This window comes from Vulpes vulpes, chromosome 2 (assembly GCF_048418805.1).
Source record: "Vulpes vulpes isolate BD-2025 chromosome 2, VulVul3, whole genome shotgun sequence".
NCBI classification, from domain to species: domain Eukaryota; kingdom Metazoa; phylum Chordata; class Mammalia; order Carnivora; family Canidae; genus Vulpes; species Vulpes vulpes.
The window spans coordinates 108,084,265-108,111,420 of NC_132781.1; the positions used below are offsets into that span (position 1 = coordinate 108,084,265).

The window sequence follows — 27,156 nt, forward strand, 5'->3', positions numbered from 1 at the left end:
CAGAGCGTGTGTGTGTGTGTGTGTGTGTGTGTGTGTGTGTGTGTATCAAGTTTGCCTAAGAGATATTATTATAACAAATCCAGAGGAGATCTTTTAATTTTCTTTTAAATGTTTTAGGATATAGACAAAGACATTGTTTACTTCTATGACTAGCCTAGTATTAGCTAATCTCAGTAAACTGTGGGTTTACAAAATACAGCAAATCCCTCTCTCTTTACCTCCTTAGCAAGAATAATTTCAAATTCAAACAACACACAGTTGTTTCTAGTAAAGGGATTTGCTCATATTCACAGAATCTGCAAAACAGATCTGAGTAAGTATTACGCTTATATGAAGCTGAATATGGGAAACATGTCTCATGAAATTGGCCAATCATATACAAACAATATGAACAATTCAAAAGTAAAATTTTATTTTGCAATACCTATTTTTGTGATTATGTATATACAGCTTAATCCAGGAAAATTTATAGTAAACAGTGCTTTTTAGAAATTAATAAACCATCTACTGTATAAGCCTGTATACCTGTGGCACATGAAACCAGCAAACCTAATGTATGTACTTCATGTATGCCAGTGTATTTTCAATCGTCCTAACAATCAAGTAAAAGCCCACAGTGCTCATATGAAAAGAGCCATATCATAACTTTGGTATAATTACTGTGGCTGCAATAAAACCCCAACATACACACAACCCCAGACAGAGGTGTCTTAAATGGATGGAGAAAAATAACAACATAATTTATTTAAAAAATACTCCAAAGGTCCTTTTCTTGATTAAATCTGTGATCATTTTTCCTGCCTCCTGAAAAGATCCTCAAAGTTTATCTGTGAGGCCTCTTCCTTTGGTTACATTAACTCTGTCCCATGATGTCACACACTCATTAGCTTCATGAACAGTTTAGCTCACATACACAGAACATTAAAAAAAAAAAAGAAAAGAAAAGAAAAAAGAAATAATCTATTATCAGAAGAATCGTACGTTAAGGATTCTAAGGAAATCCACAGAAAATGTCCTACTTAGAACATTTTGATTTTCTTTCTCCTAAAACACAATGAGGCAAAATGTTTGAGTGAAAACAAATAATACAAAAGCACAACTCTTGGAGGAAAAAATCTGATATTTACCAACGGTTTGGGGGAAGTTACATTTGAACACTTAAATGATGCAGTCCATAACGTGGATCTGCAGTGTGTCTATGTCGGGTAGAACTTCTCCACATTTGGGGCAGGAATGAATCGGAATATTCCGCTGCTGCTGCCGCTGCCAGCTTCTATCCTCAGTTCCTGGGAATAAGCATTCAATGAAAAGCTATTCCATTTCTTTCACATTGCAAGTGACTTTGTTTGATTTTAATAATGGGTGATTAATGTTAACACCCATTAAGCTCTGCGACTGATACCTAGTGGGGAGTGAATAAAGGGTTTTTTTGTTGGGGGAGGGGAGGTCCTTATTTACTTAAGAAATCTATACACAGAGAAAAATCTCCCAAAATGGTACCTGCTTTCCTATTACTTTGTGATTTGGGCTCTAGTTCAGGTTGTAGGCATGTGAAAATATGTGGTTTCAGTTCTAGGGACAGGACAATATGTGTTCTAATGAAAACAAGAATATTTGAGGGAAGGAACAAGATAGATGAGGATATGAGCTGAAGAGAAGGTGGAGAAAACAGTGAGCAGCATGTGGGCAGGAAATCTCACAACAGTGAGAACCTTCTTGGAAAGAGAGACAATAATGACATTCATTTGGCCCATGTGTCTGAGTACCTGGGAGGTTGTAGAGAGGGATACAGAGATGGTGGGGACTTTGGGCGAGAAAAATGACAGCAGGAGTGCAGGACGGAAGGGTCACACTGTGTCCTGTTAGTGGGTTAGTCGGACGACAGAGAAAGGTCCCCTGACGAGACCCGTTGCACTTGAGAGGAGTTTTAAGAATAAGTAAAGGCTGCTCAAAGTCAATGATGAGAAAGAATAGAATAACAGGTCATGTCATTTTGTCCAATTTTGGAACTGGACTGAGGGTCAGGTCTAAATTAAATATGGGATGTCTGGGTGGCTCAACAGTGGAGCATCTGCCTTCAGCTCAGGGTGTGATTCTGGGGTCCGGGGTCAAGTCCTGCATCAAGCTCCCCACAGGGAGCCTGCTTCTCTCTCTGCCTATGTCTCTGCCTCTCTCTCTGTGTGTCTCATGAATAAAGAAATAAATTTTTCAAAAAATAAAGAATGTTTGAGATAAGCCTTGACTCTAAGCAGGTCCCACGTATGAAAACTGGAAATGACTTCCAGCTCCTGGGACATCTCCTTGGTCTGACCTTTCTGGACCAAAGCAAACCATTTTGGTCTCAAGACTTTCAGTTGGCCCACCGAAATGTTTGCTTTTGGAGGCTGACAGTGGAAGCAACCTTATACATAATTTTTGGCTTCTGAGCATATTATTTGAACTGAATAACATGTGAGACTATTGCAGACAGTGTGTGTTCAGCAAATTCCAGAAGCACCCTTGAATAGAAATACTGATCCCCAGACATGAGTTCTGAAAGCTGGGGACTTTCTCGTCTCGTGGTATCATGATCCTAGATCATGGCTCAGCCAACTTTTTCCACTATAGATTACAACTGGTCACTGATCAGCAACTGCTGATTCTTCATTTTTAAACTTTTTTGCTTCCATCTGTGCCTTTTTTTTAGGTCCTTATCTAGGTTTCGACACTCAGACTTTGATTGTTGCTATTAGTCCATTAATGGGTTCTCTGTACCTCCTGGCTTTTTGCTATAAAAAAAACTTCTTCGGTTTTTGCTTTTTTTTTTTTTTTTTAAGATTTTTTAATTTATTTATTCATGACAGAGAGAGAGAGAGAGAGAGGGAGAGACACAGGCAGAGGGAGAAGCAGGCTCCATGCAGGGAGCCCGACGTGGGACTTGATCCGGGGTCTCCAGGATCACACCCCGGGCTGAAGGCAGCACTAAACTGCTAAGCCATCAGGGCTGCCCAAGGTTTTTGCTGTTAACACATCACATTCCTCTCCGCCTTGGACCCCTCATTCTCATCCTGTGCTTATGTGAATCCTAGCTTCAAGTTCAAGCTTAAAGTCACACCTTTTCAAGGCCTTTCTCAGCTCCCCCGGTCCTCAGTCATCAACCTGTCCTCTGACCTCTAGCAGCATTATTTCTATTACTTAAATATTATCTTATTTTATGAATCCATCCTTTTCTGTGGAGAGTCTGTCTCTCCAACTAGGTTATACGCTGCCGCAGGCCTGACCTTGCCTTGTGCCTTTTAGTTCCCTTTTAGTTCTCAGCTGAGAGTCCTGGATCAGGGCAGATGCATTGACGGCCACAGAAGACCATAAATAAGGATGACTTATGGTGAAGATAAGGCACCTTTGTTATGAAGCTAAGAAAATAATAATAAAAAAATAAAATAAAAATTTTCATGCAGTCTCTATTTGGAATGTTGCTTTTTACAAGACAAAAAGCATATTAGGATTATCATGACTAAATCTGTACTCTGTGATGGTTTTTATTTTTTTATTTTATTATTTTTTTTCTGTGATGGTTTTTAGTTTATAAATACAAGTCAAAGAGTGTTTGACTTTTTTTTTAAACATAAATAGGCATGTGCCTTCTTTAATTATGACAAAAGAAAATCTTCCTCTAAGAAATTCAGGTGCAAGAGATTGTCTATTTGGACTCAAAACAATGTTGCAGGCACTTTTGATAAAAGAGGTATAGACGGGTGTTTCTGGGATACTTAAAATCGGATTAGAGAAAATGTCTGATGGTGCTCAGGTGGGTAGATGTAGCTTCCAAAGAAGAGCACAGCTTCACTCTGTGGCACTAACCATGCCTGAGGCCAATGTTCACGTCTGTCTACCTGCTACTTCCACATACGCCCCATGAATATTGTGTTTATTTTCAACCTCAATTACTTTAACCTATTTCTTCCTGTAAAAGAACTTTGGTGGGGGAACAGGAAGAGAAGGGGGTAGGAGGGATACTCAGAGAAATTTCCTAAAGATTTAACAGTCGATGACACACACTAACATTGCTTCCTTGCTGCTGCCAACACTGTGATGGGAATTTGCCTTGGTAATCAGTTGGCGTGTGGAAGGAACTCAGACTGGTCCACCATCAAAGAAAGGTTAAAATGCCAGTTTTATGTGAAATTTAGGATGGCATCTTAAACTAAGATTCATGTCAGTGGCCATGTGACTTTTTGTCTAGCTATGTCAGTCTTCGACCCCTTGAATTTTATGTTTTTTCAAATCTAGACTCCAGGATATTACTTTCCTTTCACTGATGTACTATAACATAGGGATTTATTATATGTTACAGAACATTATGACTAGTGTATTTAAACCATGTAATAAACACAGCATCATACTTTTAATGAGGGCCACGATCAATTTCACTTAGACAACTAAAGTCTGGATGTGATAAAAAACTAGATGACAAGTTATTACATGTAGTACCATTTAGAGTCAGATAAGCCTAGGTTCCATGGCCAGTTCTGCCCCTAACTAACCTTGTGATCCTAGGTTATTTAATCTCATCTTCTGGAAGATTGTGATCATCTATAACTCATGGAATTTTGTGAGGATCACAAGAAATAATGTGTACGAAGTGATCAGCATGGTACTTGTGCACAGTAAACTCAGTAAATGCTCACATTATTATTGCATAATACTAGGTAATGGGTAAAGATACCAGCTGAGAGAGCTTAGTTAATATGGTACTTAGTAGCACATTTAGAACACAGAATTATAAAACAGCAGACAAGTGCTACAACAGGAAGAGAGTACTTTGAAAATTTAGGAGGGAGAGGTCACATTCTGCTGGAATCATGGAGATAGTATTTGAAATAGGTTTTACAGATGGGGTAGGAGTTCACTGGAAAGAGATGGGAGGGAGACAGGGACGTGAGTGAGGGAAGGACGCTGCATAAGGAGGTATACTAGCCTTGTACAAGTTCAAGGAATAGGGAGTGATTTAGTTGGCTAACAACTGTAGGGAATTAGAGGGGGAAAGGTTAAAAGCTGGGCTATGCCAGGCCTTAACTGCCAGCATGAAGAAAGTATGGTGTCCAGATTCAGTTGGTAAGGTACGGAGAGCGGGGTACTGGGGAAGTAATACTGAAAGGTGCTGTACTTTTGTAGTTTGAGCTGGAATTGTGCAGAATGTAGTGAAATTTGTCTTCAAGCATTCTCTTCATAGGATAGGTCTTCCCTGAGACCTTGAATATTTACAACCACACGCGACTCACCTCTCTGGACAAGGTAGGCCTGCTGGTCAGGGTCACTTGTTCTTGCCCCATGACGGCTCTGCATCTCCATCAAAGACTGCCTACTGGGATGAAAAGTAACACATAGTGATGTTCTAAAATCCTGACATATGGCAACATTAAGCAGGTATTCAACAGTATTGGAAAAAAAGAGTTGAAAAAAGATATAAGGTCCATAAAAAACAGATCTTAAGGATTAACTTGAGGTTTTTAAAAAATATTTTTTAAAGATTATTTATTGGGATGCCTGAGTGGCTCATCTGCCTTTGGCTCAGGGTGTGATCACCATCCTGGGATCAAGTCCCACATTGGGTTCCCTGAGAGGGGGCCTGCTTCTCTCTCTCTGCTTGTGTCTCTGCCTCTCTCTGTGTGTCTCATGAATAAATAAATAAAATCTTTAAAAAAAAAAAGACTATTTATTTGAGAGAGAGAGAGAGAGAGCGCAAGCAAGCACACAGAAGCTGGGGTAAGGGCAGAGGGAGAAACAGGCTCCCCACTGAGCAGGGAGCCTAATGTAGGGCTCGATGCCAGGACCTTGAGACTATGACCTGAGCCAAAGGCAAATAGTTAACCGACTGAGCCCCTTAACCAGGTGCCCCTTAACCTGAGTTTTTTTTTAAATATATATATTTTAAGATTTTATTTATTTATTCATGAGAGACACAGAGAGAAAGAGAGAGAGAGAGAGGCACAGACACAGGCAGAGGGAGAAGCAGGCTCCATGCAGGGAGCCTGACCTGGGACTTGATCCCGGGTCTCCAGGATCATACTCCGGGGCTGAAGGCAGCACTAAATGGCTGAGCCACCCGGGCTGCCCTAACCTGAGTTTTTAAATGTTATTGGCACTAGAACATAGTTTAGTGAAAGATACTAACAATTAAGATTTTAAAAATCAACTAGTAAATGACCAAACTGTCAACTGATAAGGGAATGGATTAAAAAAAAGTGGCATATTTCTAAAACAAGACAGTATAGAGCAGTTAAAGAAAATGAAATTTATCTGCATGTGTATATACACATACACACACACACACACACCCTCAGAGTTCAAAATCATAATGTTATTTATATAAAGCAAGCTGTAGAACAATTCTTGGTGATCACTTTGTAGATTAAGCATAGAGAAATTAATATTACCTTGTTTCAAGACATGACATAGATATTGTATCGATACTACATAAAAACATAAAAGCACTGATGGGTATGTTACTCCCCAAAATCCAGGCAGTATGGGGCAAGGAGAGAAACACTAATGAAGGGTGGTGAACAGAGGAGCCTCCAACTTCACCTATGACACCCTTTTTTCTTTTGATAAAACCACACATGATGCAAATAAATATATGTAACTGTCAACTCTGGATAGGATACATCATGGTGTTATTTTATTCCCTGTATTTTTCTATGTCTCTGTTCCAAATTTTTCTCAAAGTGAAAATTTATATTTTTTAAAGATTTTATTTATTTATTTCATGAGAGACAGAGAGAGGACAAGATACAGGCAGAGGGAGAAGCCGGCTCCCTATGGCGAGCCGGATGCGGGACTCGATCCTAAGACCTGGGGATCAAGATCTGAGCCAAAGGCAGGTGCTTAACCACTGAGCAATCCAGGAGCCCCTCAAAATGGAAACTTAAAAGAAAGAAGTAATTTGAGCAATATTTCCTTTTAAAGCTTGTTAGAGTATTGTTTAAAGTGTTAAGACTATGTGTCACTGACAACGGCAGGATAGGACTTTGGAACACATGTGGTCATGTTTATACAGCACGTCCAAAAGCAAATAACTTATCATGTTCCTACAAGATGCTGCCGAGCTTCCTAAGTTATGCTGAGTGTCAGGTACACAATCAAGTGAAGTGTACTCAGGGTGATTTCTACGCTCATCTTAAGCACCACCTCTGACAGGCCACCTGTCCTCAGCCTGTGCCCTGGGCTCCAGGTGGGTGCCCTGAGCCTTCCCGAGCCTTACCTGCCTCCATCTTCAAAAGCATTATTCTCTTTCAGCAGGATTGCCAGCTGCAGCGCCAGCTGCTCCTTTTCTTCATGTATCTTCTCTCTTGCTGCTCTTTCAGCATGAAAGTCAGAACAGTAAACCTCCATCTGATAGAAGGTAAAAGAGGCAGAAGTCACCTCCTAGGCAAATGTAGATTCATTCACCCACCTGGTGATGGGGTGCAGACAGAGTGCTGCCTCATGTGATATGCCTTGTAAGTAATGGGTGCACATATTCCTGCTGGAAACCAGTGTGGTGACTGAGACTTTCCAACCACCTTCAGAAAGGAGACAAGTAGCGCGCGCGCGTGCATGTGTGTGAGCATGTTAGACAATTAGAACCTGACAATGACACTGATATAGGTGGTTTAAATACCACATGTAACATTTGTTCAGTAAGATTCTCTGGCCTTTTAAAAAAATAATATTCAAGATTAGCTTAATAGCTTACTTACTCTGCCAGTTATATTTATAAAGGCTGGTCTTAATTTTAATTTTAAATAATAATAATAAATAGATACTACTTATTAAATTCCAAACATGTACAAGGTTCTATGTTGGGTCCCTGTATTCCTACCTCATTTCACCTTATCAAAAAATTCTACGTAGCAATGTGGAATTGCTATGCTCATTTCGCATTTACAAGTTTAACAGCGCTCAATCTTGGGTAAATTAGGTAAGTGATTAAACCAGCACTTGAACCAAGATTGATGCCCACATTCTATGCCATTTCCCACAATGGCAGCCAGCCTCCAAGATGGCTCCAGTGATCCTCACCTTTAAGTGGTCCCCTTCCACAATGAATAGAGCCAACCTGTGTAACCACTAGGATATTGCAGAAAGGATGGTGTGTGGCTTGTCTTGTTCTCTTCTGGGTCACTTGTTGTAGGGGAAGCTCACTGCCATGTCATGAGGGTGTGCAAGCTCCCTGTGTACACCCTGGAGGCCCACAGGGTAAGGAACTCAGGCCTCCTGCCCACAGCCATGTGAGCATGCCAGCTTGGAAATGGATCTTGAGTACAGCTTCATGAGGGGCCCTGGGCCAGAATCATCCTGCTAAGCTGCTCCTGGATGCCCAACCCACAGAAACTCGAAGATAACAAATGCTTGTTGTTTCAGCTGCTAAATTGGAGGGTAATTTCTTTCTTTTTTAAATATTTATTTATTTATTTATTTATTTATTTATTTCACACACACACACACAGAGAGAGAGAGAGAGAGAGAGAGGGGCAGAGACATAGGCAGAGGGAGAAGCAGGCTCCATGAAGGGAGCCTGACATGGGACTCGATCCCGGGTCCCCAGGATCACGCCCTGTGCTGAAGGCGGCGCTAAACCACTGAGCCACCTGGGCTGCCCTGGAGGGTAATTTCTTATCTAGAAATATATAAATATTATGGCGTGATATGATTTCCTGTTACAAAATTCTAAAGTAAAAATGAACTCAATAGTGAAATGAACATTACTCTAACGCCAGTTTTTAGCTTTCCAGATTTAAAATGAGTTTTTTCCCCCCAAATTTTATGGTTCTAGGATACAAATGTTTATCTCTAAAAGTAAAATTAATAAAAATTTAAATATTCTATCACAGTTTTAGTTTCCAACCTCCCCTCACTACAACCATGCAATAAAAAGGTCATTTTAAGGGACTTCCTGCCATCTGTGAATGGTCCAACATTTTATGCTATCATTGATGCATCATGGGGTTTTTTGAATCAGATCTCAATTTGAGTTATAGTCTTACTTCTTTCTCTGATTAGCTTTAAGCCAGTCAGACCTGGGTCGTTCTGTCCATTCCTATACAGCCTTGCAATGACAACAGTGGCTCATGTTACAGGTGCTCAAAAAGCAGTGGCTGAATGAGTGAGAGTACCTATCAAAACACAACCAATGTCAGAAGGACAAAGGATATGACAACAATACCATGAGGTACTCAAATAAATGAATTGCTATAAAGGGCTTGGGTTGAAATTCTGATAATACAGGTAAGGGTAAGGATGTCGATCAATGGGGAGTCTGTTGATAGGAGTGAAAACCGGTACAACCACTTCGGAAAACTGTTGGTCACATCTAGTAACACTGAGTAATACGTGTACTCCATGAACCAGCCATTCCACCACTAGCGAGATATGCACCCAACAGAAATGAACGCACAAACCAAACAAAGAGACAGGCACTAGAATGTAAGAGCAACCATAATCATAATGCTCCAAATTGAAAATAAGCTAACTACCTATCAACCATAAGTGGATAAATTCATTGAACTATACCCTTAAAAATTTGGTGCACTTTCCACACATGATATACTTCAATAAAACTTTTTTTAAATATATTGGTGGGAATTATATAAAATCCAAAAATATATTTTAAACACAATTGCTTTTCCAAATGAGAATACGATCAGGGTTGGCCTTACTCAATTCATGTTTCAGAACACAGCTTACCTGAGCCCTAAGAACGGTCATGGTTTCCAGGTCCTCCTCCTGCTTGGCGATGGTCTGCTTCATCTCATCCATCTGAAGCTGCTTGGAAGCCAGGGCCTTCTCTGCCAGTTCCAGTTTTTCACTTAGTTCTTGCAGTATCACCTTATCCACTTTTTCTGACTGAAAGAGACAAGATTATTCTAGAAATGGCTGTGAAATAATCCAATCTATTTTTTTTTAAGATTTACTTATTTGAGAGAGAGAGAGAGAGACAGTGTGGGCATAAGTGAGGTCAGGAAGGAACAGAGGAAGAGAGAGAGTCTCAATCAGGTTCCGTGCCGAGTGCAGATCCCAACGTGAGGCTTTGATCTCACAATCCTAAGATCATGACCTGAGCCAAAACCAAGAGTCGGTTGCTTAACCATCTATGCCCCCCAGGGGCCCCTAATTCAACCTATTTTAGTAAAATATTAAATGAAGTTTAATTTCTTTAAGTGACTGGCTTCTAAACTGTTCTGTTAATTAGGAATCAATGATAACTTACTGAGAAAATTGTATTCATTTAACTTATAGCTTGCAAATTACATTTTCTTAGTTTAAAACAATTTTAAAAAACCCACTGAAATAAGGGAAATAATAACAAACCCTGATCTCAGTGAGGTTGTAACTTGCTGATACTGTCATCCTCCCCACTGATATTACTGTTACTTGGTGAAGTCAGAGGAAAAGAAGAAACATGTTTATATTAAAAATTGGTCACCTCACACCTGTCAGAATGACTAGTGTCAAAAAGACAAAAAAGAACAAGTGTTGGTGAGGATGTGGAGAAAAAGGAACCCTGCTGGGCTGTTGGTGGGAATGCAAACTGGTATACCCATGGTAGAAAACAGTACAGAGGTTCCTCAAAAAGTTAAAAATAGAGCTACCCTATGATCCAGCAATCCCACTTCTGGATATTTATCCAAAGAAAATGAAAATACTAATTAAAAAAGATATATCCATGCTTATTTTTACTACAGCATTATTTACAATACTAAGATATGGAAGCAGCTTCAATATCCATCGAATAGCTGAATGGATAAAGATGTGATCTATACATGTACGCACACACAGATGTATCACTCAGCCATAAAAAGACTGAAATCTTGCCATTTGTGACAACAGGGATGTACTTAGAGGTCCACCTATGTTAAGTGAGGTAAGTCAGAGAAACAAATACCATATGATTTCACTTATATGTGGAATTTGAAAAACAAAACATATAGAAACAAACATAAATACAGAGAATAAACTAGTTGCCAGAGGAGAGGGAGATATGGGAATGAAGGGGACCAAGAGGCACTTCTAGTTATAAAATAAATAAGTCACGGGGATGTATAGTACAGCAGAGGGAATATAGCCGACCCCTGAACAACATAGGGGTTAGAGCCACTGACCCTCTGCAGAGTCGCAAATTCACAATGTAACTTTCGACTCCCCAGAAACTTAACTAGTAACAGACTATGGTTGACAGGAAACCTTACCAATAATTTAGTGGATTAACACATATGTATCATATACTGTATTCCTACAATAAAGTTAGCTAGAGAAAAGATGTTATTAAGAAAACAACAAAGAAGAAAAAGACACACTTACAGTTCTGTATTTTAAAAAATCTGCACATTAAGTGGACCCGTGCAAACCCTTTTTATTCAAGGATCAACTGTGCAGTCAGTACTATTGTAATAACTTTATATGCTCACAGATGGTAACTACAATCATGAGCATTTCATAATGTGTATAAACATCTGATCACTATGTTAGACAATGAAAACTAGTATGACATTGTAGGTCAACTGACTTCAATTAAATACAAATAAATAAATAATGAAAAAACTTACTAGCTTCTAGAAAGGAACAATATTCTATCAAAAAAAAAAAAAAAAAAGAACAACAACACCCAGTCAATTAAGCATCTGACTGTTTCGAATCAGGTTATAATCTAAATGGTTATGGGATCAAGTCCTGCATCACTGAGCTCTGCCCTCAACAGGGAATCTGCTTGAAAGATTCTCTCCCTCTGACCTTCCCTCCGCTTGTGCACACACACTCTCTCTCAAAAGAAATAAAACTTAAAAAAAAAAAAAGAAAAATGAAGAGTACATTTATAAGCATATTAAACTCAAAGACCCCCTTCTACTAATTCAAAGCTTGCATGATCTTCACTTATTTATCCCAGCTTTATCCAAGTAAAACTGACAAATTAAATTGTAAGATATTTAAAGTGAACAGGGTGACAATTTGATATGCATATGTACCATGAAAAGGTTGACCCCACCCGCTTAACTAAAATGCCTATCACACCTCACAAATCCACCCATGTTTAAACTGCTGCACCACACTGGCATTCTATTAATGTAAGTTGCAATCTGGTGAATCCAGGGTCTCCAGGTCATTGACAGCAGCAAGCTAGCCCTGTAACAGCTCCATGGAGACAACCCCTCCAGTGGCAGCCCACAATCTTACTGCACCTGTTCCTGTGGGAGCCCACACTGGTAGCTCTCCTACAAACCCACCCTGTTAGAAATGCTAAAGGCTGTGGCGCCAGGGAGGCTCAGTTGGTTAAGTAGCCAACTCTTTGATTTCAGCTCAGGTCATAATCTCAGGGTTGTGGGATCGAGCCCTGAGTTGGGCTCTGTGCTCTACAGGCAGTCTGCTTGAAATTCTCTCTCCCTCTCTCTCTGCCCAGGCTCACCATGCTCTCTCTCTCTCTCAAATAATAAATAAATGTTAAAAAAAAAAAGAAGTGCTAAAAGCTTACTCCCTGACTCTACAGTCATTACTCCCTGACTCTACATTAGCACGATCTTTGCACATGAAGCAAATTATACACAGGTGGACCATCAGAAGTTCTACGCACTTAGACATAAGAAATCAACTATAAAACTGAAGAACAACCTTTGAAAAACAGACTTAAGGAATAACACAATTGCTTTACATATAAAAATGTTTATAGCCTGTTTGTTATGAGGCCATGAAAATAATTTTTTTCTATGAGTACCTCTTTCCTTTTCAGTTCCTCGATTGTTTTCAGTGAATTATTGTATTCTTGAAGAAGCTTGTTATGTGTCAACTGGAGAGTGGCTAACTTGGACCTATTCAAAAGAAATTAAGAAACTGAATCTTGGGGGAAATATGATAAAAACTGTTCTCCAATCTTCTTCCGAACACTCAATTAGCAAAATCGTCTCTCCTACCTTTACCATCTCACCACCTGCTGACATTTTCTTACTCTCAAAGAAAATATTTTAAAAAAAATCTATAGGTTACAAGGAACTTTAATAATTCTGTTATAATAGAACAAATTTTATCTCCTCAGAAAAGTCTCTTAGTACTCCTTCAATTACATAAAAAAGTTTAAAGTTTGTTGTTAAATCCTAATTCCAATCTTATAAAAGTACTATTCTATCTTCTCCTAGCAAGGGGTCATTCAGTGGTGGGACACTCACTTCTCCTCTTCAGTTTTAGCTTGCTCCATTTTGATTTCTGATCGCATGCTTTCCACTTGTAGTTCCAACTTTTTGTTGTTATAAACAAGCTCTTGCTTTTCATTCAGCTCTGCTGGGGTTGCAGAATTTTTCCTTTCAAGGGTCTGACATCTAAGAAATATCAAATTTTCATGAGGATAAACAACACTCCTTCATTTCTCAGTGGCTTTTTTTTTTCCTCAGTGGCTTTTAAATAAATCCCAAGATTATGTAGCAAACACAAAGAAATTTAGGATTGCATTTTTCTTTTTTTTTTTAGGATTGCATTTTTCAAGGATATAACGGCAAAATAAAATATTTTATCCTCCTTGCTTCTTTACCAGAAGCAAGTAGTATTTCTAAACCCTCATGACTAAACATTAAAAAAAAATAGTTTTTTTTTTTGGAAAAGAAATTTACACAATTTTGAACCCTTATGCTTAACATAAAAAAAGTGCAGATATAAGACCACACAAGCTATGGCCCGCTTGGAATAACTGTCTTCAGTAGTCACGCAAGTATATTTTTGTTGGTCAGATATAGACCAAAATAGTAATTGGCTAAAGATGCTTTTCATATAGTGATCCATGGATATCTTCAATATTTTAAGAAGTCTGGGTTCCCTTAAGCACAAAGAATATGACTTCTGGCGAGGATTTAATAAGGGAAAGGAAGCGCCCTAAGTTCTCTTAAAGATCAGAAAGAGAATTTCAATATAATAATAGCAAATATGAACTCATGGTTGCTATATGCAAGGCGTTAAGGCCAAGCATGTTAAACATCTCAATACAATATTATGAAGTAGGGATAACAACACGCGTACGTTTTACAAATGATAAACTAGGCTCACAGAGGCTTAATAAATAATTTGCCCAAGGTAATACCACAGATAAATTCCAGATCCATATGTCAACTAAGTCTGTTTGTCCAAAGTCCTTTAGCTGCTAGGCTGTGCCAGATTACCATAATACTGTAGCTCTAAGGCAACGTACACTCATGTGTTGTGCTGGATATATCTTTGCCAACTAATCCAAAAGAACAACATCAACTTAGCTTTTCTAAATTTCAAGTAATTTGCTACATCAAGAAAAACAAGCAAATGCAAAGGTCTCAGTTTGAATATTAGCCTTCATAATTGACTAAAAATGAATTTTGTCCTCAATAAATCTCACTCAAGTTCTTCCTTCTCTTTGGCAGTTTTCATTTATGTTTGCTTACATCAATATTGTCAGCTCACATAAGTCACAGAAAATTGGGCTTACTGCTTTCTTACAGGTCCTCACAGAGGCTCTAGTACGCATAACAAACATCTCTGAACAGCAGAATCAGATTTCCCTGGGCCCCATCCCCCTATCCGCAAGTATTTCATATTTATAAATGAACCTGTACATTAATCTTGATGTTAGCATTTTCTGAATTCATATTTTAATTCGGTTTCTATTTTTCTTTGGGTAACATAGTAACAAAGCCATATTTTTACACATAGTAATACATTTTGTAAAAATGTCCATTTTCTGAAGGGGAATAAAATTCATTTCTCATTCTTACTTCTCTTGAAGTCTCTTCTTCATTAACTCAGCCTCACTGAGTTTTGTATGTGCCTCTTGAAGCTCCTTAAATAGGGTTGTCACCTGACGGTTCAACGTCTCCACTTCACTGCCAACCTGTCATTCAAGAAATTCCAAACATGCACAAGTGATTCATATCAGAGATTAAATGCTCTCTTTGTGGGAAAATAGAGTGAACCATTAGTATCCAATGAAGACCGGTGATTAAATTTTGGACAATCAATGCCCTAAATATTTTACATGAAAAGAAATGTTTTATTTTTTTATTTTTTATTTTTTTGAAAAGAAATGTTTTAGATACAACTCTGTTCCCTTATATGTTTACATTTACTAATTACAGATAACATTTTACATTTCATAATATGCAATTTACATATATAATCACTAATACATCTGGCAATATTTATATATAAAACTGTTTTTCTTACATAACTGATCAATTTGGATGCCCTGTCATAACTGGTTGTCTCTTGATCTCAGTGTTTGAAATGTTCTCTGGTCTCTCAAAGTAGGAGACTCAGCCCAGAGCATGGCATATAGTAGGCATGCAACATATATTTGCTGAATAAATGAACTGGCTAAAGTGAGCATCTTACATAAATGTCTTTCATGTGGATGACTGCGGCACTTACAACCTCCTGGCTTCGTCAACCTTTCCTTAGCTTAAGACTGTGTGACAGGCTCCAATGCACATCTCTGAGTTGCCACAGAACACTGGCTACAGAAACATAAACCTTTTCATTCAAACTATTTCATTCAAACCAGTAGTAGGGTAGAAGCAAGGTCTTTCAATTTTATCTCAAGTTTCTGGGTCATATTCTCAAGTGATCTCATTATAAAGTGGACAAAATTGCTTTCTTTGCTAGTGGATCTGTTCATTCACGAAGTTAGGAAAGAAAATCAGTCATGAAGAGTTTAGAGGTAGGGCCGTCTGGGCGGCCTACCCAGTTGGTTGGGTATCTGACTTTTGATTTGGGCTGGGGTCCTAATCTCAGAGTGGTGAGATGGAGCCCTGTGTTGGGCTCTGTCCTCTGAGGGCAGTCTGCTTGGGATTCTCTTTCTCCTTCTCCCTCTGCCCCTCCCCCTGACTCACGCACACTCTTGCTCTCTAAAATAAATAAATCTTAAAAAAAAAAAAAAAAGAAGAGATAGAGGTATGATTCCCTACAATAACTGGGATAGGAACACATCTCACTACAATTTACTATGGATAAAATTCAAATCAGAACAAGGAAATATGAGAGAAACAGAATATATCCAACATTAAAATTATTTCTGTTTCTAAAGCTAATAACAGCACAAGACTTGACTTCAGATATGACTCTTAGGTACAATGGAGGTGTGACAACAGCCTTAGAACTTAAGTACCCACAGTTTCTGGGCCTTTCTCCTCTTCTCTCTCTTTTTCTGTGCTCTCCTCTGTCTGGGTCTCAATCTCAGAACCACCACTGGCTTTCTTTTCAAAATATAAAACTCTGAAAAATACAGAATATGTTAAAGTTACTTTCTCTTTGGCTTTAAGAGGAATAACAATTGCAGTAACACTAAAAAGAACATTGTCTGAAATTTGGATAAAGGATCAGGGGCTTCAAAATCTCTCTACATTTACTCTATTAACCTTTCTGGGCTTAGCTTTTCATCCTAAAATTGGCTAGACATGAGTTAAAGCATGAATTCATGCAGAGGCAAAAGATGGGCATAAATCATCACAAACACTGAAAAACACTGCCTCTTTCTGTGTATTCAGTAATACACAGAAATATTTTTAAAATCTGTCTTTGTGTGTACATACCTGCATGCATATGTATTACATGAGTGTGTCCCTTTATAAGGATTCAGCAGAGAAAGGAAAAATAGACAAAAAGTACCAACATTCTTATACTGAATAATAACCACCTGAAGGCCAGCCCAACACAAATGCAAATGAAAGAAGAGATTTCTAGTTAAAAATGGTGAACTGAATATATTTTTCTCCCACCTAGATGCCACCAAAATGACTTTTAAAAAGTCATATACAGGGATCCCTGGGTGGCGCAGCGGTTTGGCGCTTGCCTTTGGCCCAGGGCGCGATCCTGGAGACCCGGGATCGAATCCCACGTCGGGCTCCCGATGCATGGAGCCTGCTTCTCCCTCTGCCTGTGTCTCTGACTCTCTCTCTCTCTCTCTCTCTGTGACTATCATAAATAAATAAAAATTTAAAAAAAAGTCATATACAGGGGCACCTGGGTGACTCAGTGGTTGAGCATCTGCCCTTGGCTCAGGTCATGATCCCAGGGCCCAGGGGTTGAGTCCCCCATCTGGCTCCCTACAGGGAGCCTTCTGCTCCCTCTGCCTATGTCTCTGCCTCTCTCTCTGTCTCTCATGAATAAATAAATGAAATCTTAAAAAAAAAGCCATAACGTACAAGAACAAAGAGAAAGAGAGAGAAAATAACAGCAAGATTTAGGGGGCATGGCTATGAATGAATTGATTTGGCAGCCCAGTAAGGCTAGGTCTGAAGCCATAGCAGGGAAAGCCAAGATATAATCCAATTGACATTATGGCAACCCGAAGGCTAAGGAGTCAGTGACACCAGATTCCTCTGGACACAGGGACAAAGGTGGAGCCTGTTTAAGAGGGACTAGAAGGGGGCAGCCCCAGTGGCCCAGCGGTTTAGTGCTGCCTTCAGCCTGGGGTGTGATCCTGGAGACCCGGGATTGAGTCCCACATCAGGCTCCCTGCATGGAGCCTCCTTCCCCCTCTGCCTGTTTCTCTGCCTCTCTCTCTCTCTCTCTCTCTCTGTGTCTGTCATGAATAAATAAATAAAATCTTAAAAAAAAAAAAGAGAGGAACTAGAAGGGGTGCCTGGGTAGCTCAGTCAGTTGGGCATCTGACTCTTGATGTCAGGGTGGTGAGTTCAGGCCCCATGTTGGGCTCCAAGGTGGGTGTGGAGCCTACAATGAAAGAATATCACAAAATAAAAGGTTTCTGGGTTGAGATGTTAGAGATGAGAAGTGGGTTCTTCCATAAGGGGAACTGACACACAGTTACACACAGAACACTAAGACCTTCACCCACCTTTTTCTACTCATTTCAAGAATTTCAACATCTTCCAGGCAGGAGGCTGGAAGAGTCTCCTGTGCAGTATGTAACCATGATAAGGGAAAAAATTTAAATTTTTTAAAGAATTTATTTATTTATTTATTTATTTATTTATTTATTTATTTATTTAAAGATTTTATTTATTTTTTCATGAGAGACACAGAGAGAAAGGCAGAGATACAGGCAGAAGGAGAGGTAGACTCTCTGTGGGGAGCCTGATGTGGGACTTGAACCCAGGATCCTGGGATCACGACCTGAGCCAAAGGCAGATGCTCAACCACAGAGCCACCCAAAAGCCCCAAGATTTAAAATTCCTGATGTGGGGCTTCCCCAAGGAAACCTCCCAGCCAGATCTCCTTAGATGTGCTCAGCTTCTAACACCCTATAATTCTGCTAAATCTGGTCAAACAGCCAAGATTGCCAGACATTTAAGGAAAATATTAATATGAAACAGAAAAAGTAACTTACTGAAAATAGAAAATGCCAGTAGAGGGAAAAAGTCAAAATAGTATCAGTAATATCCTTAGAGATAGGAGGAAACATTATAACCACAAAAAGTAAAACACACTAAAAAGGAACATTCAAAGGTTCTCCCTTGCAAAAAACAGAAGATCAGAGTTGGTCAAATCTAGCAGAAGGGGAAAAAAGAGAGAGATAAAAGGAACAAGGAGCTAAGAAAATTAGAAGAGATCCTATTCAAAATACTAGTAATGCCAGAAAGAGAGAACAAAGAAAACTGAGGGTAAGAGATTATCACTAAATTAATTCAAGACCATGTTTCAAGAACTGAAGGACATGAGTTTGCAGAACGAAAAGCCCAATTGTGTCCAGAATAAACAGATGAAAAACGGGCTCAAACCAAAGCACATGAGAAGTCTCATTCCCAAAGATGAAGAACCAGGATGGCAGTGGGTCTCTCAGCATTAAGACCAGAAGCTGGGACACATGAAGCAATGTTATTGAAATGTGGAGGTAAAATCTTATCCAATTACAGAATTTTATACCCAGCCAAACTATCCATGAAGTATAAAGGCAGGAGAGATTTTCAGATATACAGGTCTCAGAAAATATACTGCCCATATGTTCTTTTTCAGTAAGTTAGTGGAAATGTAGTGAACTCTGTTTGAAAAACAACAACAACAACAACAACAAGAAAACATTCAAAAAAGGGTAGGAAAGGCAATGGATTTAGGAAACAGGTGATGGAACACAAGACAGTGAAGGAATTCCTTAGGGTGAAGGTAGAGGGAGATGCCAAGATGATACCATGTGGCAGGACCTAGAAAGCAAGTAGGTCAGACACCAGAGAGAATACCACTAGACTCCTAACATGTCTGAATGTAACTGAGTGATTTCTCCATTGGGGAAGAGCATGGAGAAACCAAGCAAATTTTAAAGATGTAATTATGCATAGAAGTAAAAAAAAAAAAAGTTCCATAAGAAAAGGAAAAGTGTTCAAGGCACAGAGTTCAACTGAGTACTCCCTGTGTGTGCCTAATAATGTAAACACTGGGTAATTATCTAACTGAATTTCAATATAGCCAATTTTGGAAATGGAACAGGTAAGCTGGGTCCAGGAGCACCTGTGGTATGTGAGGTCAGCTAATTGTGTGTTACAATTCAGTAAGTTTTAAGTCTGGTGCATGGAGGTAATTTAAGTCTGGTGCATGGAGGTAAGCATCAAAATAGCTAGAGCCATTGCAAAGTGCCAGACCTAGCTGGTGCACAGGCATTGTTTCAGGCTAAGACAGGCTAACTGGTGCACAGGCACTATTTCATTAAGACAGGCTTAAATGGGTTAAGAGCCAGCTGCGGCAGGGTTGATGGATGAGCCTTTTTCATGTCACTCAAGCATGACCTAGGGTTCTGATCTACATTTGAATGATCACTTATTTTACTTTCCTAGGGCAAATTTTCATCTTGGACTGACTGTCTCTGCTACCTCTTGATTCTCTTGCTATGCACTCTCCCCCTCTTTACTTGCTATCAGTTCAAATTTGTTTAGAAAATGCAAATTACATGAAATACTAATCCTGGAAAACAATGAGAAAAAAACCTCAATCTATGATCCCTTTTCCCCACAAGTCTCCTAAAAGTTTTCAGAATAAATTTTATACTGTCTATACCCCTCATTTGCTGTGATTCATGATAATAGTTGAAGACTCACTTGTCTGAGAGAGAGACATGTTGGGTCTTAGAATACATTTTCATTGTATCCTATACAGCCTGGAAAGCAAGCCAGGTTGTCCAGGTATCAGGGGTTTAATTTCTTGGTTTCGGGCCTATCTTAGCAAGGGAGAAATCACCATTCTGGTACCCACCCAGAGAACATGAAGTCTTGTTAACTACTGTTGACTTGCCAGTTACCAAATACTGAGAGAAGGCTGGCTTACAGAGTAGAAATTTAATACTATTGAGAAAGGGACCCTTTACAGGTGCTTAAGGTGGGAGACTAAACAGAGCCATCTCAAAGGCATGCCTGACTTCCTAGTGCTATCTAAAGAGGTATAACTGCAGAGAGAAGGCTATAATTATTCTGAAAGTAGGAATTACATACATCATATGAATGATGAGGAGGTATAATTAGCAAATTCCTAAGTTGACACTTTCATCATGAAAGCTAATAATGTTGTCTAAGTATGTATGAACTACTGGCTAAACTTGACTTCTGAGAATGGTGGATAGAACACAGGTGGAGTAAAGGTGCTCACAGAATATAAACATGCCGATTATTCATGGGTAGTAATGGTCTTCTTCAAAGTGGAACATCTTCCCTTTAAAAACCAGTTGTGGTAATTAAGGTGTAAAAAGGGTGCTTTTATTTACCTTACCATCTATCTATGCATGTTACTATATTTCGGGATTTGTCTAAAAGATAGGATGAATATTTTGCTCTATTAGAATACATGACCCTAGTCTCCTAGAAGTCTACCTTTGAAATTTTCTAAGGGACAACAGTAGGATATGATGTAAACCCCTAGGATTTAAGAGCCAGCATGCCCTCTGTAGCTTTTGAAACAAGCTATCAAATAAGTTATTGGACCACTGCTGATGTGTCTTCCAGGTTAACCTCATCTGAATAAATAACTTATGTTTCATATTTTAGGAAAAGATCTTTTAATAGTTAAAAATTTTAACTGCTTCAGGGTGCCTGGGTGGCTCAGTTAAACATCTGACTCTTGGTTTTGGCTCAAGTCATGATCTTGAGACTCTCTCTCCTTTGCCCTCTGCCCCCCGCCCCAAATAAACAAATCTTTAAAAAAAATCTAAGTTGCTTCAGTTAGAAAGTGCTAATTCTTACAGTGCTATAATTTTAAGATTAACAAGCCATTTATAATGTCTGAGAGAATTAATTATGTCATAGTATATTTATGATTAAATGTTGCAATCATGGGAACCCTAACTATTGCATAATCTTTCCCATGTCTTACATGGTTTAGCATTTTGCATTTCTTTTTTTTTTTTTTTTTTGCATTTTGCATTTCTAAAAAGTGCATTTGCACATAAGAATTCATTGACTTCACAACTCTATAACACTGATGAATTTTACTCCAAAGTAAGTGCATATGTGTATACATATATACCACATTCTATTAGGCCAGTATTTCCCTTCTACCAAAACCAGACAAAGACATCACAAGGCAAGAAAACTATGGATTGATACCCTTTATGAATAAAGATGTAAAAATCCTTAACAAAATTCTAGCAACCCAAACTAGCAACATATAGAAAGGATTATACATCATGACCAAATGGGATTTACCCATGAATGAAAGGCTGGTTTAGCATATGAAAATCAATAAGTGAAATACATCATATTAATAGAAGTTTAAAAAACCCACGTAATCATCCCCATAGACATGGAAAAAGTGTTCCACAAAATTCAAAACCTGTCATGATAAAAAGTGCAACAAACTAGAAATTGATGGGAGCTTCTCAACCTGATAAAAGCATCTATGAAACCTTACAGCTAATATATACTTCGTAAAAGCACCTTCCCCCTAAGATCAGGAACAAAACAACCATGTTGCTTTCTCCACTTGTATTTAACATTGTGTTAGAGGTTCTAGCCAGAGAAATCATGCAAGAAAAAGAAATACAAGGTACCTTTGTTGGTAAGAAAGAAGTAATACTTTCTCTTTGAGGATGATGTGACCTTATATAAAGAAAATGAGAAGGAATCCACTGAAAAAACTATTAGTGCTGATAAATGATTCTAGCAAGGTTTCAGGCTATAAGATCAATGTACAATATATAAAAAAGTTGTGATATTTCTATACACAAGCAAAGAATACTCCAAAAATGAAATTAAGGAAAAAAGTTGTGATATTTCTGTACACAAGCAAAGAATACTCCAAAAATGAAATTAAGGAAACAATTTCATGTATAACAGCACTAAAAAGACTAGAATACATAGTAACTAATTTTGAAAAGTAGCTTAAAACCTGTATACTGAAAATGACAAAACATCATTGAAATACATTACAGATGACCTAAATAAATCTATGCGTTATCTTCTATGGATCAATAGATTTCATATTATTAAGATGGCAATGCTCCCCAAACTGAACTCCAGATTCAATGCAATCCCTAACAAAATCTCAGCTGGTTCCCCCGACCCCCAGAAATTAGCAAACTTATCCTAAGATTTATACAGAAAAACAAGAAACCCAGGATAGCCAAAATGATCTTTCAAGGTTGGAGAACTCATACTTCCTGATTTCAAAATTTACTACAAACAGTAGTAATTGAGATAGTGTAGTATTAGCAAAGGATAGACATATACATTAAAGGAATAAAATTGAAGGTTTAGATATTAATCTTTACATTCACGACCAACTGATTTCCACCAAGGGTGTCATGACACTTCAGTGAGGGAAAGAATGGTCTTTTCAATAAATGGTATTAGTGCTGCTGGATATCCACAGACAAAAGAATGAAGTTGGACCCCTATCTCACATCATACATACAAATAAACTCAAAATAGATCAGAGACCTAAATGTAAGAGCTAAAATGAAAAAGCTCTTAAGAGAAAATATAGGAGTGAATCTTTGTAACCCTGGATTAGTCAATGGTTCATTAGAAAAAACACTAAAAGCACAAGTGACAAAAGAAAAATAGATAAAGTGGACTACATCCAAAAAAACTTTTTTTTTGTGCTGTCAATGATAGCATCCAGGAGGTAAAGAGGCAATCCACAGAATGGGAGAAAGTATTTACAAGACATATACCTCATAAAGGATTTGCATCTAGAATAGATAATGAACTCTTATGACTTAGTAATGAAAAGGAAATCCAAGTTTTTTAAATAGGCAAGGGACTTCAATAGATATTTCTTTTTTTATAGATATTTCTTCATAGAAGATCTATAAGTGATCTACATGAAAAGATGCTCAACATTATCAGTCACTAGGAAAATGAAATCAGAATCGCAAGGAGGTACCACTCTAACTCCTTGAGGATGGCTATAATCAAGAAGACAATTACAAGGGTTAAGGAGGATGTGGAGGAAAGTAGGACCCTCATATGTTTCTGGTAGAAACATAAAGCGGCGCAGTCACTGTGGAAAACAGTTTGGTAGTTCCTCAAACTATCATACACACAGTTGCCAATGACCCAGTAATCCCACTCCTGGGTAGATGCCCCCAGGGGATTAAAAAAATGTCCACACAAAAAACTGCATGAATGTTTAGAAGTAACATTATGTGGGAACCAAAATGTTCACCAACTGATGAATAAACAAGATGCTGACTAGTCACACAATGGTCTATTACTTTGCAATGAAAAAGGAACTGAAGAACTGATACAATGCTACAACGTAGATGAACTCTGAACACATGACGCTAAATAAAGTCAACCAAAAAAATAAAATAAAATCAATAAAGTCAACCACAAAAGACCACACATTAAATGGTTCCATCTATATGAAGTGATGAGAAAAGGCAAATCTTGGAGACAGAGAACCGATTACTGGGAAGAAAGAGGAATCAGTGCTAACAGGTCCTAGGTTTCTTGTCTGGAGAAAAAAATGTTCCAAAATTATAATGTGGTAATGGCTGCAAACCTGTGAATATTCTATGCAATATGGAAATGTATACCATAAATGGATGGATTATTTGGTGTCTTAATTCTATTTCAATAAAACTGTTTTAAAAAAAACAATGTATGCATACTTTAGAGTTACCTATTTCATACCTTTCTTTGGCTTCCTTGAGTGCAGTTTTAAGCCTCTCCACCTTCTGGTTTTCCTCCCTTAGACAAAGCAGGAGCTGGCTCACAGTTAATTTCTCAAATTCCAAATAATTCCTTGCACCTTCTGTAGATTTGTTCCTACATCAAGAACAGTATAAAGATTAACAGGTTTTCATCAGAAAACACCAATGTCAAAGTGTCTAAGAATGTAACTGGAACCAACATAAAGGAACTTCTTTCCAGAACACTCTCCAAATAATTCTCATTTACAGACCAAACGCAGTTGGCCCTGTGACCACTGGGGCCATACTCCTCTGTGCTTCCAAGAAAGGAGTGGGGGCTCTCGGGTAGGCTCACTTTGCATGTATGCACTCACTTTCTCCAAATAGCCAGTGTGCCCATAACATTAGACCCCAGTACCCATGGGAATGGTGGAGCAGAGGTGGCCCTGCTTTCTTGTGCCCGGCCTTCCTACAGAAGAGGAAAGTCACACAAAGTCTACGAGCAGGTGTGCAGCCTGGCGACATGCGGACCACCAGCCTTTCTCTAACTTGATATTCTCAAGTTAGGAGAAGAAAATAGTGTTTGTTTTTTATTTCAAGTAATTACAGCAGAGAAATATAGGCACTGTTGATAATGTACAATATTTTCCTTGACTTTGATTACATCAAGAAGCTGTTGGATGATAAACAAAACCAGGACCACCGGTGCAGTAACTACACTTCCCGGGTGACTGCACCAATGCTCATGGCACCTACTCCAGTTCACACCTCTTATAAACAGCCGGGATTAAATCCCAGTTCCAGACTCTGAACTCCATACCCAGAAATCAATCTCTGCCTCCTTAATATATTTTCAAATGAGGTAAGGAAGCTGTTATTAAAACATAACTGTGGCTCAGGGCACCTGGCTGGCTCATTTGGAGAGGCATGGGACTCTTGATCGTGAGTTCAAGCCCCACGCTAAGTGTAGAGATCACTTAAAAATACAACCTTAGAGAAAAAAAAAACCAACCTGTGGCTTAAAAGAGGAAGTGGTTTTGGCAGGTTGATATAAATGACGAGGAAGTGGCTTGGAAATTTCAAACAGGGCTTTCTTCCTTCCCACCACTTCCAGGAAAGTCTTTTGATATTAAAAAAGCAATACAGGGGAAAAGCTGAGGAACTGCTAACTAAGCTAGGGAGTAACTTTCATTTATACCAACTGCCCTGTTTGATGACAGAATACTATCTAACACTTATTTTCTCCCTGATGCAAGGGCTTGGGAGCATAAGTGGGGAAAAAAAAAACTAGCCCATTTTCATGTTTTATAAGAACATTCGTCAAGTTATAGAAAAAAAGATACTAAAAGCCTTAGACAGAAAAGATTCCTAGAGAAATTTTCTGGTAACTGTTTCTTTCAAATAGACTAATACAACAGTAACCTGCTTACAGGGGATGAGTCAATAGCCTGCAATGGGGAGAGGCTCAAATGCCCAGCTCCTTTGCCATCTCTTCCTCCAAGGCCCTCTGCCATTTAAGATGTATGCTACCTAATATCTACTGGGAACAGGTCAACTTGAGACGCCACGGGTAAGACATCTGGCCACTGGGTAAGGCGGTGACTCAGAACACTCGCAGTCCTCACTAGAGATTACTCAGTCACCTGGGCTTATCCTTGGGAATGAACAGGGAAGACAAAATGATAACATCCCACTTATCGAGCTGGACAGCCTGGTCCAGGTCAAATTGTGCTGATAAACAAATTAGGAAGCAGGAGGCTTTTGATGAAGGACAAGTTTGTCTTCACTTCTCATCTTATGGCAGATGAAATGAAATGCCTCTCAACAGAGTGGTGAGGGTTGTTAGCCCACAAAGGCATCACACATAGTGTTTATTCTCTGCCAGTTTGGGCTGCAACACCAAATCACATTCAAACCGACATTCTTAAAAGGCATAAATTACTAAGAATCAACTTGTGCAGCCAAGATGTTTGACCTCCCAGTGGCGAGCTGCAAGTGACAAGACTGCCTGAGGGTGTCTCCGACGGCCCTAGCCCTTCTTCACATACGTGTCAATGGAATCAGTTCTTGTGGGACCAGGACTTGTCCTGATTTCTCTCACTGCCACATCTGCTTCTCCTTCCTGTAAAGGCAGAAATGAAAGTGCTTTAACATGATAATGTCCTGCAAGACAAATTATGAAAGAGAAAAAGGCAAAAGATCAAGAATTTGATGACCTGCAACCCAAGGAACCTACCAACATTTAAATGCGAGATGTTTAAACAAGGTCAAGGAAATGGAATGGAAATCTACCCTTCTTCCCTCACCCTGCACACCCTGTCAGGATTATAAATATCTAGGCCAAGGTGTGAAGATTGGTGTCTCATCCAGAATAGTCAACCTGACCCCAAACACATGAAAGCTTATCTCCTCCCTCTCCTTGGCAGGTCCCTTCTCTCTCAAGTTAAGGTCATATAGAGCTAGTGACAACTCCACACGCCTTCCCTGTACAGGCCTTTAAAATGCAAAATGTCAGAACTTGCTGAAGCAATGCTGAAAAAGAGGCTGTTTTCTGTGGGCAAAGCTCCCAAAGCACAAAGTTGGCTCCTATCAGAAATGTGAACACATCGTGGGCCACTTAAGGAACAAGAAGTCTAAGACTGGTTAAATGATTTGAAAGACACTTATATTTTAATGAGCTAGCAGGAAAATCTTCCAAAAATGCACAAAGATGGTTCTAGATAATTCTGAATGCATACATTCTTCCTAAATCTTGGGCAATGTTTTCTAGTTCACAGAAGTCAGGCAAGAAAAGCATGTTTACGCTAAAAATAACTGTCAGTCATCAGATCAGTGAAGCAGCATATTATGCTAACTGTGTACCTCAAAGGAAGAAGCCTCATTTGGAAACTTCTCATCTGTTCTTTGGCCTCCCTGAATTTTGCCAGTTATTTGCAAAAGGTGAAAGCTATTTGATCAAACTTGTGTTTCATCATCTTTGGTTGTCTACAGAAGTGTGCTTTCCATCTGGTATTTCAATTCTCCTGATTTCAACTGCTATGAAGGCACCCAAAGATTTATTCGGGGGTATGGGGGGGGCCAAGGTATTAAGTGCCCTTTCCCCAGGCTGTTACTCTTTA

At 38.9% G+C, this 27,156-nt stretch overlaps 1 protein-coding gene across 4 annotated transcripts in view; it reads right to left on the reverse strand.

Annotated features, from left to right (window-relative positions):
* Nucleotides 1-390: 390 nt before the first annotated feature.
* The window catches only part of OPTN (optineurin), a 41,596-nt gene continuing 14,830 nt past the window's right edge, over nucleotides 391-27,156 (reverse strand). For 2 of the 4 annotated variants that reach the window (XM_026016493.2, XM_072749522.1), the window contains exons 5-14: nucleotides 26,086-26,159; nucleotides 24,039-24,173; nucleotides 16,134-16,236; nucleotides 14,742-14,857; nucleotides 13,176-13,325; nucleotides 12,728-12,821; nucleotides 9,709-9,867; nucleotides 7,244-7,374; nucleotides 5,262-5,341; nucleotides 391-1,286 (exon numbers count right to left, since the gene is read on the reverse strand). In XM_026016493.2, the coding sequence (XP_025872278.1) occupies nucleotides 1,159-1,286; nucleotides 5,262-5,341; nucleotides 7,244-7,374; nucleotides 9,709-9,867; nucleotides 12,728-12,821; nucleotides 13,176-13,325; nucleotides 14,742-14,857; nucleotides 16,134-16,236; nucleotides 24,039-24,173; nucleotides 26,086-26,159 (1,170 nt within the window). In that variant the 3' untranslated portion in view covers nucleotides 391-1,158. Of the gene's footprint in view, nucleotides 1,287-5,261; nucleotides 5,345-7,243; nucleotides 7,375-9,708; nucleotides 9,868-12,727; nucleotides 12,822-13,175; nucleotides 13,326-14,741; nucleotides 14,858-16,133; nucleotides 16,237-24,038; nucleotides 24,174-26,085; nucleotides 26,160-27,156 lie in introns of all 4 variants that reach the window. The other 2 variants (XM_026016483.2, XM_026016489.2) reach the window with 1 other exon arrangement.